Source organism: Scomber japonicus, chromosome 2, assembly GCF_027409825.1.
Source record: "Scomber japonicus isolate fScoJap1 chromosome 2, fScoJap1.pri, whole genome shotgun sequence".
In the NCBI taxonomy this organism is placed as follows: Eukaryota; Metazoa; Chordata; class Actinopteri; order Scombriformes; family Scombridae; genus Scomber; species Scomber japonicus.
The window spans coordinates 3,046,945-3,065,957 of record NC_070579.1 but is presented as its reverse complement, the minus strand read 5'-3'; the positions used below and the strand labels follow the sequence as shown (position 1 = coordinate 3,065,957).

The 19,013-nt window shown below is 38.6% G+C and overlaps 2 protein-coding genes across 2 annotated transcripts; both read right to left on the bottom strand.

The window, feature by feature from the left end:
* Positions 1 to 5,490: 5,490 nt before the first annotated feature.
* LOC128378764 (E3 ubiquitin-protein ligase TRIM21-like) lies at positions 5,491 to 13,481 on the bottom strand. Its single transcript, XM_053338354.1, has 2 exons — positions 13,227 to 13,481; positions 5,491 to 6,083 (listed from the first exon to the last, which is right to left on the bottom strand). The coding sequence occupies exons 1-2, from the start codon at positions 13,479 to 13,481 to the stop codon at positions 5,520 to 5,522; spliced, it is 819 nt and encodes a 272-aa protein (XP_053194329.1). The 3' UTR covers positions 5,491 to 5,519.
* A 1,242-nt stretch (positions 13,482 to 14,723) lies between these two features.
* Positions 14,724 to 15,407, bottom strand: LOC128378754 (E3 ubiquitin-protein ligase TRIM21-like). Its single transcript, XM_053338342.1, has 2 exons — positions 15,402 to 15,407; positions 14,724 to 15,296 (listed from the first exon to the last, which is right to left on the bottom strand). Exons 1-2 carry the CDS (start codon positions 15,405 to 15,407, stop codon positions 14,724 to 14,726), a joined length of 579 nt encoding a protein of 192 aa, XP_053194317.1.
* Between the last annotated feature and the right edge of the window lie 3,606 nt (positions 15,408 to 19,013).

The window sequence follows — 19,013 nt, the reverse complement described above, 5'->3', positions numbered from 1 at the left end:
TTGAGTAAATAATCAACAGATATAAAATTCTATATATATATATATATCTGTATAATTTACCTGGTAGAATGACATTTGTGACAATAGATGTTCATTTATTTGGTAAAATAAAAGGAACTGAAGACAGTAAGGGAGCTCTGTCTGTCTGTATGTGTGTGTGTAGGTGTGTGTGTGTGTGTGTGTGTGTGTGTGTGTGTGTGTGGATCATCAACAGTTGCAGCTATAAAATTAATAGACTATAACTTGATTTGTAGTCAAATAACCATAAACTTGATAAGAGTAGTAACGTTTAGTTTGATGAGCGGATCTCGTGTCTGTCTGTCTGTCTCGTTGCTGTATAAGTTTGTCAAAGTGCCTCCTAGTGTTTATTTAGTCTGGCGTAATGTTTGCTTCAGCCTTGTTGTCTTAAAGCACAACTTTAATCCTGATAGATTTATTTAAACAGGAAAAATAAGAGTTATATTGGTTTTTCTTGAGATGATTGTTTAACTTTTGTGTAACTTTTAGTTTTTATGGAGATATAATTTACTCTTTTCCTGAGTGAAGTTGAGGTGTAATGACTGACAGGCACACAGATTGAATAATAAACTACATCCTGAATACTGTTGGGTCGTTCCACAGAGATCAAAACGCTGCAAAACTCATCTTAACAAGTTATTTAATCTTATATTCAGCCTCATGTGTTTGTGCAGGATGTAAAAGCTCCAGGTGGAAGCTTTAAAAACGTGACTTTACTCTGATTCTTACTGCATTTAATGAACCTTTAAACTGGACTTCCTGCAACATTCACACACCAGCACAGCGGCAGGTTTAGCTCGGTTGTTGTCGGTCTAAAGCTGAAAAACCAACTAACTGCAAACTTTCCAATTCTCACCATGTCTTGCAGACCTTGATCTCTGAATTCAGTTGCTGTTTTTGAGGTTGAAACTGAAACTGAGACCAAAAAAAGTCCAAACTAACATCTCTGGTTGACCTCCATGTACAGTTATTTTGGAGGAGCTTCAGACTGAAAACAGCGCTGTGATATGATCCAAGAACTAGAGTTTAAAGGTTTATCAGACACCTCAACTCTGCGTAGTGGCACATGATATGAAGAAGAGCAATTCCATAATTCTGGAAAGTTAACATAGAGGCAATAGTTTCATTTTATACTGGCAGTAAATCTACATTTTAAATGGGAATGATTGTTGGTTGTGATGTCTCCTTGAACACACCACGATGTAATAGCTGAGAAGTGTTTCAGTAAATACAATAAATGGGAGCCATCATTAGATTTTACCTGCAGGAGCCAAAGAAAAAACAAACATACATGCACTTTGTTACTGAACCTAAGCCGTAACAACATGTCAATCATTTTTACCCAAAAAGCCCAAAATGCAATCTATCATAGAGGACTTAAGAAAGCAGAACATATTGAGGAATGAGAATTTGGGACTTTGGGACCTTTTTTTTTTTTTGGACATTTCAGACAAGGCTTGTAATCAGTGTATAGCCTAATAGACACTTTAACTTGTTCTAGCAGGAATTGAAAAGGTGGAGCTGATAATAACAGATTATATTGGCGATAAGTGCAAATTCATAACGTTGAACAAATCCATCTAGAGCCGACATTTGACAGGACACAGAGTTCATCATAGAGAAGCTTGTCGACGCTACAGATGTGTCCTTGGAATAAATTGCATGAAGTCAGAGTTTTATTTCCCCTCTTAGATAAATGGATAAATGTTTTAGGTTAAAAAAGGCAGCAGGATATTGAAAGAACAACAGAGAAGCTTCAGGAGTTAATGTTGACCGACTAGTTAGCAGTTAAGATTCATCTGTCAGACACTTTGTGGTGTGATCGCTGCTTTAAAATGGCGTTCCCACACTGACCAGTAAAACCAACCCGAAGCTGCTGCTGCCAGGTGTAGATTCAGGTGTGCCAAAGATTTCAATTCAATCAGAGTGTAGTGTGTGTGTTTGCCTTTTAGAGTGGCTTCAAAAATGGTTGGTGCACCAGGAAAGACAAAATGAACCGATACAGATGTTTTTTTATTGTTTTAAGAAAGTCAGATTTATGGACTTCAACTGAACTTAAATTACTTGTTAAGATGATTTTGTTGTTGTTGTTGTTGTTGCAGCGTCCGGACACCCGAACAGTCGACCTGTCCTCTCATTAATGTGACGAACCAGCAGAGTTCAATCGTTTCGACGCCTCTTACGATCCGTTAGCAACGTAAAACAAGCAAAGTTATTATTCTGTGATGTCATCGGTCTGTTTGCGACATTGATGACATCACATGCAGGTTGAAGTTACCTGCTGCTTCAACCACAGCAGAGGAAGAAGTCCTAAGGATCCCCTACAGACATATTTAAAGACGTATAATAGTTTAAGTATTCTGATTAAGTTAAGTGACCTCACTAGAAGTTATTTAAAACGTCTCCTTTTACCTCAATAAATATCAAGAGAATATTTCCATTTTTAGTTGCTAAATATGAAAAACATCCTTCAAGTGTTAAACTGAACATAAATCATTTTGCACAGTGAGGCTCAAACCTTCGATTAAAACACATTTTTAATGGAGTCGGACTTTAACGTCTCTCTACGGGACACTAAATCTTTAAATCATCACGCTCAAATTGGTCTGTATGTGGCCCTTGGATGAAAATGAGTTTGACACCTCTGATCTATGCTCTAAATTTGTTGCTACTAACTTCAGATTTACAGAAAAACAGGTTGAAACTTTTCAAATGGGCGTCAGTACAGTTAGAGTTCATTTTACAGTCGACCCCTGGTGGACATTTGAGGAACTGCAGCTTCGGTTTTTGTTTGGTTTCACTCGTCCTCAGCTGTGGTGGATGCGGATTTGTTAAAAAGAAAGAAAAAAAAAACTGAATGATTGACAGATTTATTCAGTCATTCCTCTTTTAAGTTCTCAAAAAGTTAAATGTTGACCAAAGAGTTTTTAGTTGCCTACATTTTATTGTGTTTTTTGGGTTGTTGTTGGTTGTTTTGTTTTTTTTGCAATTGTGTTTAATCTTCTTACTTTATTGATTCTTTGATCACCTGAGCTGTTAAGTTTTGATGCTACAATAAGTTCTGAGACCACAGATAACAGATAACCGATAAGTTTAGGCTTGTTTAAGCATTCAGTATAAATAAGGTGATAAGTTGTGTTTTTGCCTGATCAGTGAATCATGACAAAAAATAAAAAATACAACAAAATAATGTTAGAAACTGAGCTGCTACTTCCTGTCTCATGCTTTACAGCTTGGTTCAGAGGCTTTCTTGGCGGTTAAAGTTATTAAAATTACAGATTTTAAATATCAGCAGCTTCAGTCTGAAATCATCTGTATGTTATTTCCAAACCTCCAGTCAGTGATGCTGAATAAGGACAGAACCAGTGAAACTCTCAGCCTGTGAGCTCTGAGTGCAGGGTCGAAGTAAATCTCACAAAAAGTTGATTTAAATCTGAACGCTGAGATTTTTCTGCACTTTTCTGCCAGTTTCTAACATTTCAGCTGAAGAACAAACATTAACGAACAGGACCTGAACCAAATAAGACAAGACGCTCTGAGAGAGTGTGTGTTTATATGTGCAAAATACAGAGTGTGTGTGTGTGTGGATGTGTGGATGTGTGTGCAGGTGCGTGTGCATGCCTTCCTCTGAGCCTTGCATGCCCTCCAGCAGCTGGACTTCCTGTACAGTCCACTACAGTCAAATTTAAAGGACCAGAGTGCAGGATTCAGTGCCATCTAGTGGTGAGGTTGCAGATTGCAACTAACAGAATATTAATATCTCTGAGTATGAAGGAGAAACTACAGTGGCCACGAAACTCACAGTGTTTGGTTTGTCCATTCTGGGCTACTGTAGAAACATGGCGGCTCCCTCTGTAGATTTAAAGGGCTGACTCTAAGGTAACAAAAACACAACCATTCTTCATTTCTGCCAAGTCCATTCCTCTAGATGACACTAAATTCTGTTCGCTGGTCCTTTAAATCTTAAACCGCCATTTAGAAAAAATACAAAAACAAACCTGCTTCAGATCTCCACGCTCGACATGTTCAGTCCACATCTGTACAGTTTGCAAAAGGCAGCACACGTTATATAATTTTCTTTCTTTCTTTTGCTTTCAGATCTATAAGAATATATATAGTTGCACCATGTTGATGTGTGTACCTGTTGAGTATATTTATTTGAAAAGAGAAATAAATATTTCTGGACTTGATCGAACTGTCTGTTTTGTTTTTTGCTTTGGACAAACATTTCTTCACATTGTCAGATGTTAGCCTAGCTTAGCATGAAGACTGTAACAGAGGAAACGGTTAGCCTGACTCTGTCCATAGTTCACGTTAAAGTAACTAAGTTTCCTCCAGTACAGTTTGAGGTACTTGTACTTTACTGTAGTACAGTTTGAGGTAATTGTACTTTACTGTAGTACAGTTAGAGGTACTTGTACTCTATAATATAACAAGCTTTTAAAATACAACACATTGTTAAAGATGAAACCAGTCAGCAGTGTGTAGTCGGCTCACTTTTCAGATGTCTATGAGTTGTTAACAGCTCTACCAAATACTGATTCTTCCCTCTAAACTTCTCACATGCTTTCATTTCAATAAATGTTCAAATGATCCAATATTTCAGCAAAAATCAAAGATTAGAGAAAAAGCCCAAAAACTGAAAACACATTTGTGTATCAGAACTTTGTTTTTTCTTCTTTCCCATTAATCATCTCAGCAGCCCTCACATTTATCTGCTGACCCTTTGGAGGGGCCCCACCCCTAGGTTGGGAACCACTCGACTAAACTAGCTAACTGTATATAAAGTAGTGTAAACTAGCTAACTGTATATAAAGTAGTATAAACTAGCTAACTGTATATAAAGTAGTGTAAACTAGCTAACTGTATATAAAGTAGTGTAAACTAGCTAACTGTATATAAAGTAGTGTAAACTAGCTAACTGTATATAAAGTAGTATAAACTAGCTAACTGTATATAAAGTAGTGTAAACTAGCTAACTGTATATAATATATGTTGGTCAGACCCACATACACCAGGAATGAAGACTTAAATGTTTGTGCCAAAATACAGGAAAAATGGCCCCATGACCTTTATTGTTGTCATTACGTCAAACAACAAACAATCTTCACATATTGTCCATCAGTGTCGACACATTTCCCTAAAATTCAGTCTGACATATTTCGTATCTTTGCTAACTTTGAGATGAACACCAGATTTTAGATTTCAGTTGTTCCTCACGTGTGTTTGTCATGATGGATCCATCACCAGTGAAGAGGTTAACGAATCAATCATGGAGGGACACTGAAGCAGTAAAGAGACAAGTTTAAGGTCAATTCCAACATACATGAAATAATTATATTATAAATCATAAAAGAATGTCTGCATTAATCATTATTGATGGAAACAAGTTCACACTGTACATTACTGCTGAATATACATTTGTTACCATAATAAACTAAATCTTTTCATTTGAAATTGATCAGTTTTGGTCTCTAATCAATCAGCATCCTGGTATTGACTCAGACAGTTTGATTGACAGGACAGATGATCAGAGGGGCAGAGTTTATACCACCATGATTATTCCAGGGACTGAAGTATGGGTAGAGTTTCTCAGTGAAGGAGCAGCCAGTAAAGGAGTAGATAAGAGCTGCAGCATCTACGTCATAAAAGGAGACCAGACCCTCCTCATAATCCACAAACACCCCCACCTTCTGAAGCCAAGACTCTAGAGAGAGATAGACTGGAGGGTAATTATTAGCTTCATACTCATTTCCATTTCTCAACCATATAGTCCAGAAACCATCCTCAGGTCTCAGTGTGATTTTTCCCTTCCTGTTGATCGACTCTCTGGCCACTCCTAAAACCCAGTCAGTCTTCTCTTTAACCTGAACCTCAAAGTAAAATCTGCCTGAAGACAAACTCTGCTTTCCTAACAGGGAGAGGGATAAAAATCTCTTTGGGTTGTCTGGGAGATTCTTCCACACATCACCATGATGTACTTGTTTCCCATCAGCAGACAGGATGAGCCAGGGATGTGCTGTATCAGGATCAAGAGTCACATCCACTGCATACTGCTGGACCCTCTTCAGCTCAGCCTCATACAGCTTCTTCATGTGTTTACTGAGCGTCTCCTCCAGCTGAGCCACAGCTTTCACCACAGACCCCTCATTTGATGGACGGTCGCTGACCTGTGTCCAGTCTTTGGTGGGTGGAGCACCAAAGAACAAAAAATACATCATTTAGTGGAATCGTAATACATGCTAACAACACAAATTACAAACAGGTTTGGCCTTACACAGACAGTATACTGAGGCAGAATATCTGACCACAGTAACTGAGAATAACCTGAGACAGAAGGTGACAATGACACATGTTCTGCTGTCTTTGTTATGCGGGAGCTTTACAGATAGATTTACACTTTCTATCAGCATGCCATAACTACAGAAATATTAGAGAGGAATTCTTTCCAAAATATAAGAAAAAAATTGCCCCTAATTCTGAAGTCTAACAGAAAGAAAGAAATAACCCCTCATCCTGGGAGAAAAGAACAATGTCACTTCCTGTCCCAACAGGTAGGACATTAGCATAAAGACAGACATTTATAAAATATACTTCTTATTACCATAATCTACTTACTGCCACCATCCCCTCTAGTTTTATATGTTATTTATTTATGTCAAATGTCATGAATATTCAATTGAGCCTCACAGTGGATGAAGGCCAGACACACTGGAATCACCAGAAACACCAGAAGCACCAGACAGGACTTCAGGGCCTTCAGTTTGGTTCCAGTACAGACGTCACAGGGAACTTCTCCTGGTTTGGCAGCTTGTTGCTCTGAGCTGCTGCTGCTGGCTTTCTGTTGAGCTTCCTGTCTAAACTGAGAAACCATCTCAGAGAACAAAGTGTTGATGTGAAGTTTAGGTCTTGTGTTGAACATTTCATTACACATTGGACACAGGTACTGGTCACTACTGTTCCAGTGGACATTGATGCAGTTTTTGCAGAAGTTGTGTCCACATGGTGTGGTGACTGGATCAGTGAACACATGCAGACAGATGGAGCACCGAAACTGATCTTCAGATCTCAGACAGCTGGCAGCAGACATATCTACACATGTAGAGTGAAAGAAGAGAAAGACATTTGTATTGTATTTGATTGAAAAGGAAAATGCATGGTTATTGTTCAAATATAGTGCATTATATTAGGTAAAATAATTTAGAATTAAACATGGCATGTTTCAATAGGGCTAGAAGTACTTTCATCAAATCAAGCTTTGAGCAATCTTAACCAATTTAATCAAAGATTCTCTCCAGGATTTCACAGCCAAGTTAAAGTGTTTGTTGATTTGATTTGATTATTTTATTTCGGATGTGTGAAAGAAAGAAAAAAACAAACATAAAAAAGGAAAACAGTGAACTTACACCTAACAGAAAACACGATACAATGCAATGTCAACCACATCCGAAACAGAGTGGGAAGAAGTCAACACTTAATGTTGGACGTGTGCTGGTTTGTACAAACTACAGTCAGAGACTCATCTGCAGCTCTTTATCTAACAGCTCATTGTGGCTGTTTGTGCTTTTACTATTACTCAATACAATCTGATCCACTGATAAAATATCACAGAATATGTTCATATCTTGTTGTAGAGAAGAATTATTATTGAAGAATCTCACTGCTAACAAAGCTTTAGCTAACTTGGTGACAAAACACATTTTATTTCCTGTTGCTGCTTCACAATAAAAGTGTCCTGCTGGTTCACCAGTGAAAAGCTTTTAATGTGAAACAGCTACAGGAAACAGAATGTGTCTGTAGGAAGTGATCAGTAAATAGTCAAAGATCAGGAAATAGCAGTGAAGCTAAACTCCAAACCACAGAGGTTCAGTTCCACTTTACAAAAGTCCTGAGAACTGACAGAGACTTAAAAACACTTAAAGTGTTTTTTACTGAGTCTGTAAAAGCAGCTGCAGTTATACTGTAAACAATCTCACAAGTGTCAGTATGAAATGAAAAGAGATGAACTTCCTGTCTCCTGTGTTAAAGCTGGTTGTTGAAACATTAAATATGATCAGTTGTACTCACCAGTGTTTGGCAGAGACTCTGCTGTGTTGTTGAGAAAGACTTGATGAACTCAGTTTCATTTATATTTGGACAGAAGTGGAGAGACTCGACTGCACCTCTTTTCCAGTGTTTCTCCTTCCTGTCATTAAAAGTTTTATTGTGAGATATCATGGATTAAAGGTTGTTCTGTATCTAACAGATGGGAGGAGTTAGACATGTGAAAAGGTGTTGCTCAGTTTAATAATGTGTTTTTTTAACAGATGATAAAAGGCAAGGCAAGGCAAGGCAGTTTTATTTATATAGCGCATTTCATACACAATGGCAATTCAATGTGCTTTACATAAAACAGAAAAACATGTAATTTGAGAAAACATACAATTAACCCCCACCCCACCCCCCCATAATAAAAACAAAGTACAGAAAAATTGAAAGACATAAATAAAATGATTGCAGCATAAAATAATAAATTAGCTTTAAAATCATTAAAAGGACAGAGTGCAAATGAAAGTGTGCAAATGAAAGATTAAAATGTAAAGTGCTTTAAAAGAGCTCAATCATAAGCACAGGAGAAGAGAAATGTTTTTAACCTGGATTTAAAAGTGTTCACTGTTGGGGCTGATTTCAGTTCTGCTGGTAGTTTGTTCCAGTTGTGTGCAGCATAACAGCTAAAAGCTGCTTCACCATGTTTAGTTTGAACTCTGGGCTCAACTATCTGACCTGAGTCAGTAGATCTCAGAGCTCTACTGGGTTTATATTCTACTAACATGTCATTCATGTATTCTGGACCTAAACCATTCAGTGATTTGTAGACCAGTAGCAGAACTTTAGAATCTATTCTATAGCTGACTGGGAGCCAGTGTAAAGACTTTAGAACTGACTGGGAGCCAGTGTAAAGACTTTAGAACTGACTGGGAGCCAGTGTAAAGACTTTAGAACTGACTGGGAGCCAGTGTAAAGACTTTAGAACTGACTGGGAGCCGGTGTAAAGACTTTAGAACTGACTGGGAGCCGGTGTAAAGACTTGAGAACTGACTGGGAGCCGGTGTAAAGACTTTAGAACTGACTGGGAGCCAGTGTAAAGACTTTAGAACTGACTGGGAGCCAGTGTAAAGACTTTAGAACTGGAGTAATGTGCTCTGATCTCTTTGTTCTGGTTAAAACTCGAGCTGCAGTGTTCTGAATGAGCTGCAGCTGTTTAATGCTTTTTTGTGGGAGTCCAGTCAGAAGACCGTTACAGTAGTCGAGTCTACTTGAGATGAAAGCATGAATCAACTTCTCCTGGTCTGTTTGAGACATAAAACCCTTCACTCTGGATATGTTCTTAAGCTGATAGAAGGCTGTTTTGGTGATTGATTTGATATGACTGCTGAAAGTCAGATCTGAGTCTATCAGCACACCAAGGTTTCGGACTTGGTCCGTAGTTTTTAGAGAGAGTGACTCCAGATGTTTACTGACAGCAATCCTCTTCTCTTTATTGCCAAAAACAATGACCTCAGTTTTGTCCTGATTTAATTGAAGGAAATTTTGGTTCATCCAATTAGTTACTTGCTCTAAACAGTGACACAATGACTGTATTGGACTGTAGTCATCTGGGGACAGTGCCAGGTATATCTGTGTGTCATCTGCATAACTGTGATAGTCTACATTAGAGTTCTGCAGAATTTGACCCAAGGGCAGCATATATAGACTGAACAGTAGGGGTCCAAGAACTGACCCCTGAGGAACTCCACATGTCATAGCCACTCGATCAGATTCATAACTTCCAATGGTCACAAAATAACTCCGCTCTTCCAAGTAGGACCTGAACCAGTCTAGGACTGTTCCGCTGAGTCCTGCCCAAGTTTCCAACCTGTTCAACAGTATACTGTGATCCACAGTGTCAAACGCAGCACTGAGATCCAACAGGACCAGAACTGACACCTTGCCTGAGTCAGTGTTCAACCTTATGTCATTTAACACTCTAATAAGAGCTGTTTCTGTACTGTGGTGAGGTCGGAAACCTGATTGAAATTTGTCAAAAAGGCCACTGGAGTTCAAGAAATGACTGAGTTGATTAAAAACCACTTTCTCAACGGTCTTGGCTATAAAAGGAAGATTTGAGATAGGTCTGTAGTTGGTTAACATGGAAGCATCCAGCGTTCTCTTTTTTAAGAGTGGCTTAATGGCAGCTACTCTTAGGAGTTTAGGAAACACACCTGATTTAAGTGAGCTATTTATTACTTGTCGCAAATCTGTTTGGACAGAGTTCACAATAGTTTTAAAGAAATCTGATGGCATTGTGTCAAGACAGCATGTTGATGGTTTTAGATGCTGCACTGTTTCCTCTATGGTTTTTTGGTCAACTGTTTTAAATTCTGACATTGCAGTTGAGTTATTCCTGGGAGGTCTGAGGGATTGCATCATTTTATTGTTTTGTTGATTTGTGTTGATATTTAACCTTATGGACTGGATTTTTTCACTGAAAAAGCAAATTCATTGCATTTTTCTGTGGAAAGGAGTTCTGGAGCTATCTGTTTAGGGGGGTTTGTAAGCTTATCAACCGTAGCAAACAGAGTACGAGTGTTGTTGATGTTCTTATTAATTATTTCAGAAAAGTGTTGCTGTCTAGCTTTGAGTAACTCATATTTAAAATTACAAAGACTTTGTTTGTAGAGGTCAAGGTGAATTTGAAGTTTAGTTTTTCTCCACTTACGCTCTGTTTTCCTGCATTCTGTTTTTAAAGCCTTTACCATCATAGTGTTCCTCCATGGTGTTTTCTTTCTGCTCAAGGTTGTCTTATAGGTGCAACAGCATCCATAACATTTGAGATTTTCCAGTTAAATTTATCCAGGAGTTCATCAACTGACTCTGCACTCACAGTTGGTGACATAGCTATAGCCTCCATAAACTTTGCACTGGTATTCTCATTTATGTACCTTCTCCTAACAGACACAGAGGTTAACTGAACATTTGGAATGATCTGTAAGTCAAAGAACACACAGAAATGATCTGAAAGAGCCAAGTCCTTAACATCAACGGAAGAAATATCAACACCTTTAGAGATAACCAGATCCAGAGTGTGGCCTCGAGAGTGTGTGGGCCCTTTCACATGTTGCAAGAGGCCAAAAGTGTCAAGTAGAGCAGAGAGTTCTTTGGCGTTACTGTCCATGTTATTGTCTACATGAATGTTAAAATCCCCTGTTATGATAAAAAAGTTGTAGTCAGTGCAGATAACTGACAGCAGTTCAGTAAACTCATCAATGAATTTTCCTGAGTATCTTGGAGGTCTATAAATGATTAAAAAAAAGAACTTTTGGATCACCTTTTAATAAAAAACAGAGATGTTCAAAAGAGCTAAAATCACCTAATGTAATTTCCTTGCACTGAAATACAGATTTAAAGATGGCAGCAACTCCCCCGCCTTTCTTACCAGTTCGACACTTGTTCATAAAACTAAAATTTGTTGGTGCTGCCTCATTGAGAATAGCACAACAGCTACATTCAGTCAGCCATGTTTCACTAAGAAGTAAAAAATCTAGATCATAGGTCATAATGACGTCATTAACTAGCAGTGATTTGTTGGCTAGCGATCTGATATTGAGTAGAGCTAACCTTGTGGAGATAACAGGAGACACTGGTATATTTTGAGGTTGACATGCTATACTTAGTAAATTAGCAGATTTAATTGAACTCTTGTTATTTCTCACCAGTTTAACCATTCTTCTGTTACCTGTCATCACAGGGATTGAGAAGGCTATCTGAACTCCATAGGGCCTGACTTTTCCTGGGGGAGAACATAATTGGTATCAGTATTGCAGCCTGGACCCGGCACATATCAGTCAGACTCACAGATGATCTGAGTCAAAGGAGGTGGGGGGGCTCTGTGACTCTTGGATGATGGTTGTTTCCAGCGTGGTGGAATGGGAGGGGCTTGACGATGGGGGAAGTTGAGGGGAGAAAAAATGGGATTTGGGCGTGGTGTGAGTTGGATTCCAGCATTGACAAGGTCATTCATCCTGTCGGTGAAATCCAGAAGTGGGGAGTCCTGACTAAGTGGAGAGAATGAAAGGCTGGATGGGGTCCTGGTGGTTGAAAGTTGGGAGTCTCCAGGTGGGGCTAGGGGAGACTCCACTTGTCGGGTTGTTGGGGCTGGGGGAGACTCCACTTGTTGGGTTGTTGGGGCTGGGGGAGACTCCTCCTGTTGGGTTTTTAGGGCTGGGGGAGACTCCACCTGTTGGGCTGTTGGGGCTGGGGGAGACTCCTCCTGTTGGGTTTTTAGGGCTGGGGGAGACTCCTCCTGTTGGGCTGTTGGGGCTGGGGGAGACTCCTTGCATTGGGGCAAGGATGATGACGTTAAATCCTCTCTCTGGGTGTGCTGACTTTCATGGTCAGTCCTTATCTCAGGCGGTAGCAATTCTTCTCCAGAACGCTGTCTTATCTGTTGTTTTGGATTGTCTTGTCTTGTCTTGTCCTTGGCAGGGACTGCTGGTGACTGACGCACAAAATAAAAAATGTTGTAGCTTAACAGCTGTACTCCTGACTTGTTAAGGCAAAATCCATCTGCCTCAAAGAGGTGTCTGCATTCCCAAAAAATGTTGAAATTGTCAATAAAATTCACTGATTGAGTGGCACACGTATCTTTGAGCCATCTGTTGAGCATCAACAGCCTGCTGAATCTCTCGTCTCCTCGCCGAACTGTCGCTAGAGGTCCACTGATAAACACCTCAGTATTCAGACATCGAACTTTGTTCAGCAGATCATTAAAATCCCGTTTCAATACCTCTGATTGTTGCTTGATAACATCAAGCGCTCCTGTGTGTATGACGAGAGATTTCACTGTCGGATGCTCAGCAGTGATTTCCAGAATTTTCTCTGCGATATCGGACACCATGTCGTTGGTAAAACAGAGTACTTTGGTGTTTTTGTTGAAAAAGTGTTTTATCTTATTCACAGCTCTGTCACCCACTATCAGCATCTGAGGCCCAGTAGTTAGCTCTTTCTGCGGCCTTTTAGTTTTTGATTTAGCCACATACCTTTCTCTGGTGCTGGAAGATGACCTTTCTTTTGGGGAGTCAGGGTTTTGTAAAAGCGGAGCAAATCTGTTCTCTAGTAGAATTCCTGTGTCTTGGGTCGGTCTTACTTTTTGTTTTTGCCACAGTCCACGGCTGTTTTCTCCTTGGTACTGGGGTTGAAGAGACCCTCCTGTGCGATGGCAGTGCAAGCCACTCAGTTTCATCACGAGCCTCCGGGTGCTGGGTTCTGCCTGTTAACCGTCTTCCCATATCTAAGGGAAGCGATGATTTATTCTTTGGCTTTGCACCAAGAGAGTTCCAGGGAGGACTACTGGTTGATTTACTGCCGTAACCACCAGCCTCCTGCTTCTTGGTGGTGCTAATTAGCTGTCTGTTAGCCTGCTCCTGTCCACTGTTTTGGGTCATCGGTAGAGGGGTTTCATTCCCATATTGTCCATTTACCTCCACGTTGACTTCAAGTCGCTGAGTACCACTATCTTCTGGAGAAGTTTGTGGTAATCATCCATGGAAAAGGGAGGCATCTTGCTGCTAATTAGCTTAGCTTAGCTGAGCTCCTCAATCCCAGTCACTATAGTGCAGGCTTGTGCTGCTGATAGGCCACACTCACGAAGTAAAAGAGTTTAAATAATAGTGGTAGTCTTGAGATACTTTCATAAATTAAGTTCCCAGTGATATAGAAGTATCCAGGACCCGCTTTCCATAAATTTTGTAGCAAAAGGACAGGATTTCAATGGAAAAGAGAAAAGTAAAGCGGAGAGCAAAGAGCGAAGCGTCTGCACTCAAGCAAAGCAGGAAGCAACAAAAAGATGAAACCAAAAAGCAATGTGTAGTCGGCTTACATTTCAGATGTCTATGAGTTGTTAACAGCTCCACCAAATACTGATTTTTCCCTCTAAACTTCTCACATGCTTTCATTTCAATAAATGTTCAAATGATCCAATATTTCAGCAAAAATCAAAGATTAGAGAAAAAGTCCAAAAACTGAAAACACATTTGTGTATCAGAACTTTATTTTTTCTTCTTTCCTCTCCCATTAATCATCTCAGCAGCCCTCACATTTATCTGCTGACCCTTTGGAGGGGCCCCACCCCTAGGTTGGGAACCACTGGACTAAACTAGCTAACTGTATATAATATATGTTGGTCAGACCCACATACACCAGGAATGAAGACTTAAATCTATGTTTGTGCCAAAATACAGGAAAAATGGCCCCATGACCTTTATTGTTGTCATTACATCAAACAACAAACAATCTTCACATATTGTCCATCAGTGTCGACACATTTCCCTAAAATTCAGTCTGACATATTTGGTATCTTTGCAAACTTTGAGATGAACACTAGATTTTAGATTTCAGTTGTTCCTCACGTGTGTTTGTCATGATGGATCCATCACCAGTGAAGAGATTAATGAATCAATCATGGAGACACTGAAGCAGTTAAGAGACAAGTTTAAGGTCAATTCCAACATACATGAAATAATTATATTATAAATCATAAAAGAATGTCTGCATTAATCATTATTGATGGAAACAAGTTCACACTGTACATTACTGCTGAATATACATTTGTTACCATAATTAACTGAATCTGTTCATTTAGAATTGATCAGTTTTGGTCTCTAATCAATCAGCATCCTGGTATTGACTCAGACAGTTTGACTGACAGGACAGATGATGAGAGGGGCGGAGTTTATACCACCATGATTATTCCATGGACTGAAGTATGGGTAGAGTTTCCCAGTGAAGGAGCAGCCAGTAAAGGAGTAGATAAGAGCTGCAGCATCTACGTCATAAAAGGAGACCAGACCCTCCTCATAATCCACAAACACCCCCACCTTCTGAGGACGAGACTCTAGAGAGAGATCGACTGAAGGATCATCAAGAGCTTCGTACTCATTTCCATTTCTCAACCATATAGTCCAGTAACCATCCTCAGGGCTCAGTGTGATGTCTCCCTTCCTGTCAATCGACTCTCTGGCCACTCCTAAAACCCAGTCAGTCTTCTCTTTAACTTGAACCTCAAAGTAAAATCTGCCTGAAGACAAACTCTGCTTTCCTAACAGGGAGAAGGATAAAAATCTCTTTGGGTTATCTGGGAGATTCTTCTTCCAGTTATAATAATCACCATGATATACTTGTTTCCCATCATCAGACAGGATGAGTGCAGGACTTGCTGTATCAGGATCAAGAGTCACATCCACTGCATACTGCTGGACCCTCTTCAGCTCAGCCTCATACAGCTTCTTCATGTGTTTACTGAGCGTCTCCTCCAGCTGAGCCACAGCTTTCACCACAGTCCCCTCATATGATGGACGGTCGCTGACCTCCATCCAGTCTTTGGTGGGTGGAGCACCAAAGAACAAAAAATACATAATTTATTAGAATGGTAATACATGCTAACAACACAAAGTAGAAACAGGTTTGGCTTTACACAGACAGTATACCGAGGCAGAATATCTGACCACAGTAACTGAGAACAACCTGAGACAGAAGGTGACAGTGACACATGTTCTACTGTCTTTGTTATGCGGGAGCTTTACAGATAGATTTACACTTTCTATAAGGATGCCATAACTACAGAAATATTAGAGAGGAATACTTTCCAAAATGTAAGAAAAAAATTGCCCCTAATTCTGAAGTCTAACAGAAAGAAAGAAATAACCCCTCATCCTGGGAGAAAAGAACAATGTCACTTCCTGTCCCAACAGGTAGGACATTAGCATAAAGACAGACATTTATAAAATATACTTCTTATTACCATAATCTACTTACTGCCACCATCCCCTCTAGTTATGTATGTTATTTATTTATATGTCAAATGTCATGAATATTGAATTGAGTCTCACAGTGGATGACGGCCAGACACACTGGAATCACCAGAAACACCAGAAGCACCAGACAGGACTTCAGGGCCTTCAGTTTGGTTCCAGTACAGACGTCACAGGGAACTTCTCCTGGTTTGGCAGCTTGTTGCTCTGAGCTGCTGCTGCTGGCTTTCTGTTGAGCTTCCTGTCTGAACTGAGAAACCATCTCAGAGAACAATGTGTTGATGTGAAGTTTAGGTCTTGTGTTGAACATTTCATTACACATTGGACACAGGTACTGGTCATCACTGTTCCAGTGGACATTGATGCAGTTTTTGCAGAAGTTGTGTCCACATGGTGTGGTGACTGGATCAGTGAACACATGCAGACAGATGGAGCACTGAAACTGATCTTCAGATCTCAGACAGCTGGCAGCAGACATATCTACACATGTAGAGTGAAAGAAGAGAAAGACATTTTTAATGTATTTATTTAAAAAGAAAAATGCATGGTTATTGTTCAAATATAGTGCATTATATTAGGTAAAATAATTTAGAATTAAACATGGCATGTTTCAATAGGGCTAGAAGTACTTTCATCAAATCAAGCTTTGAGCAATCTTAACCAATTTAATCAAAGATTCTCTCCAGGATTTCACAGCCAAGTTAAAGTGTTTGTTGATTTGATTTGATTATTTTATTTCGAATGTGTGAAAGAAAGAAAAAAACAAACATAAAAAAAGAAAACAGTGAACTTACACCTAACGGAAAACATGATACAATGCAATGTCAACCACATCCGAAACAGAGTGGGAAGAAGTCAACACTTAATGTTGGACGTGTGCTGGTTTGTACAAACGTCAGTCAGAGACTCATCTGCAGCTCTGTATCTAACAGCTCATTGTGGCTGTTTGTGCTTTTACTATTACTCAATACAATCTGATCCACTGATAAAATATCACAGAATATGTTCATATCTTGTTGTAGAGAAGAATTATTATTGAAGAATCTCACTACTAACAAAGCTTTTGCTAACTTGGTGACAAAACACATTTTATTTCCTGTTGCTGTTTCACAATAAAAGCATCCTGTTGTTCACCAGTGAAAAGCTTTTAATGTGAAACAGCTACAGGAAACAGAATGTGTCTGTAGGAAGTGATCAGTAAATAGTCAAAGATCAGGAAATAGCAGTGAAGCTAAACTCCAAACCACAGAGGTTCAGTTCCACTTTACAAAAGTCCTGAGAACTGACAGAGACTTAAAAACACTTAAAGTGTTTTTTACTGAGTCTGTAAAAGCAGCTGCAGTTATACTGTAAACAATCTCACAAGTGTCAGTATGAAATGAAAAGAGATGAACTTCCTGTCTCCTGTGTTAAAGCTGGTTGTTGAAACATTAAATATGATCAGTTGTACTCACCAGTGTTTGGCAGAGACTCTGCTGTGTTGTTGAGAAAGACTTGATGAACTCAGTTTAATTTATATTTGGACAGAAGTGGAGAGACTCGACTGCAGCTCTTTTCCAGTGTTTCTCCTTCCTGTCATTAAAAGTTTTATTGTGAGATATCATGGATTAAAGGTTGTTCTGTATCTAACAGATGGGAGGAGTTAGACATGTGAAAAGGTGTTGCTCAGTTTAATAATGTGTTTTTTTAACAGGTGATAAAAAACAAACACACACTGCCTTAGATTTAAAGTAAAATAAAAGTTTTGGACCAAACACTGAATTGTGCAGGCAGCCAGTTTTTACTGCTGAGGTTTTCATGTAACTAACTATTTATAACTTCTATAAACCTTTTTCATTTTAATTCACCAAACACAAAACGAGGTGAAGAATGGTTGACCAAAACTGCAACATGAGGCCCCACCCCTAGGTTGGGAACCACTGGACTAAACTAGCTAACTGTATATAAAGTAGTATAAACTAGCTAACTGTATATAAAGTAGTATAAACTAGCTAACCGTATATAAAATAGTATAAACTAGCTAACTGTATATAAAGTAGTATAAACTAGCTAACTGTATATAAAGTAGTGTAAACTAGCTAACTGTATATAAAGTAGTATAAACTAGCTAACTGTATATAAAGTAGTATAAACTAGCTAACTGTATATAAAGTAGTGTAAACTAGCTAACTGTATATAAAGTAGTATAAACTAACTGTATATAAAGTAGTGTAAACTAGCTAACTGTATATAAATTAGTGTAAACTAGCTAACTGTATATAAAGTAGTATAAACTAGCTAACTGTATATAAAGTAGTGTAAACTAGCTAACTGTATATAAAGTAGTATAAACTAGCTAACTGTATATAAAGTAGTGTAAACTAGCTAACTGTATATAAAGTAGTATAAACTAGCTAACTGTATATAAAGTAGTGTAAACTAGCTAACTGTATATAAAGTAGTATAAACTAGCTAACTGTATATAAGGTAGTGTAAACTAGCTAACTGTATATAAAGTCGTGTAAACTAGCTAACTGTATATAAAGTAGTATAAACTAGCTAACTGTATATAAAGTAGTGTAAACTAGCTAACTGTATATAAAGTAGTATAAACTAGCTAACTGTATATAAAGTAGTATAAACTAGCTAACTGTATATAAAGTGGTGTAAACGAGCTAACTGTATATAATATATGTTGGTCACACCCACATACACCATGCACCAGGAATGAAGCCACATGACCTTTATTGTTGTCATTACATCAAACAACAAACAAACAAAAATCTTGATATATTGTCCACCACTGTTGATACATTTCTCTAAATCACAGTCTGACATATTTGGTATCTTTGCAAACTTTGAGATGAACACTAGATTTTAGATTTCAGTTGTTCCTCACGTGTGTTTGTCATGATGGATCCATCACCAGTGAAGAGGTTAATGAATCAATCATGGAGGGACACTGAAGCAGTAAAGAGACAAGTTTAAGGTCAATTCCAACATACATGAAATAATTATATTATAAATCATAAAATAATGTCTGCATTAATCATTATTGATGGAAACAAGTTCACACTGTACCTTACTGCTGAATAGACATTTGTTACCATAATTAATTGAATATTTTCATTTAAAATCGATCAGTTTTGGTCTCTAATCAATCAGCATCCTGGTATTGACTCAGACAGT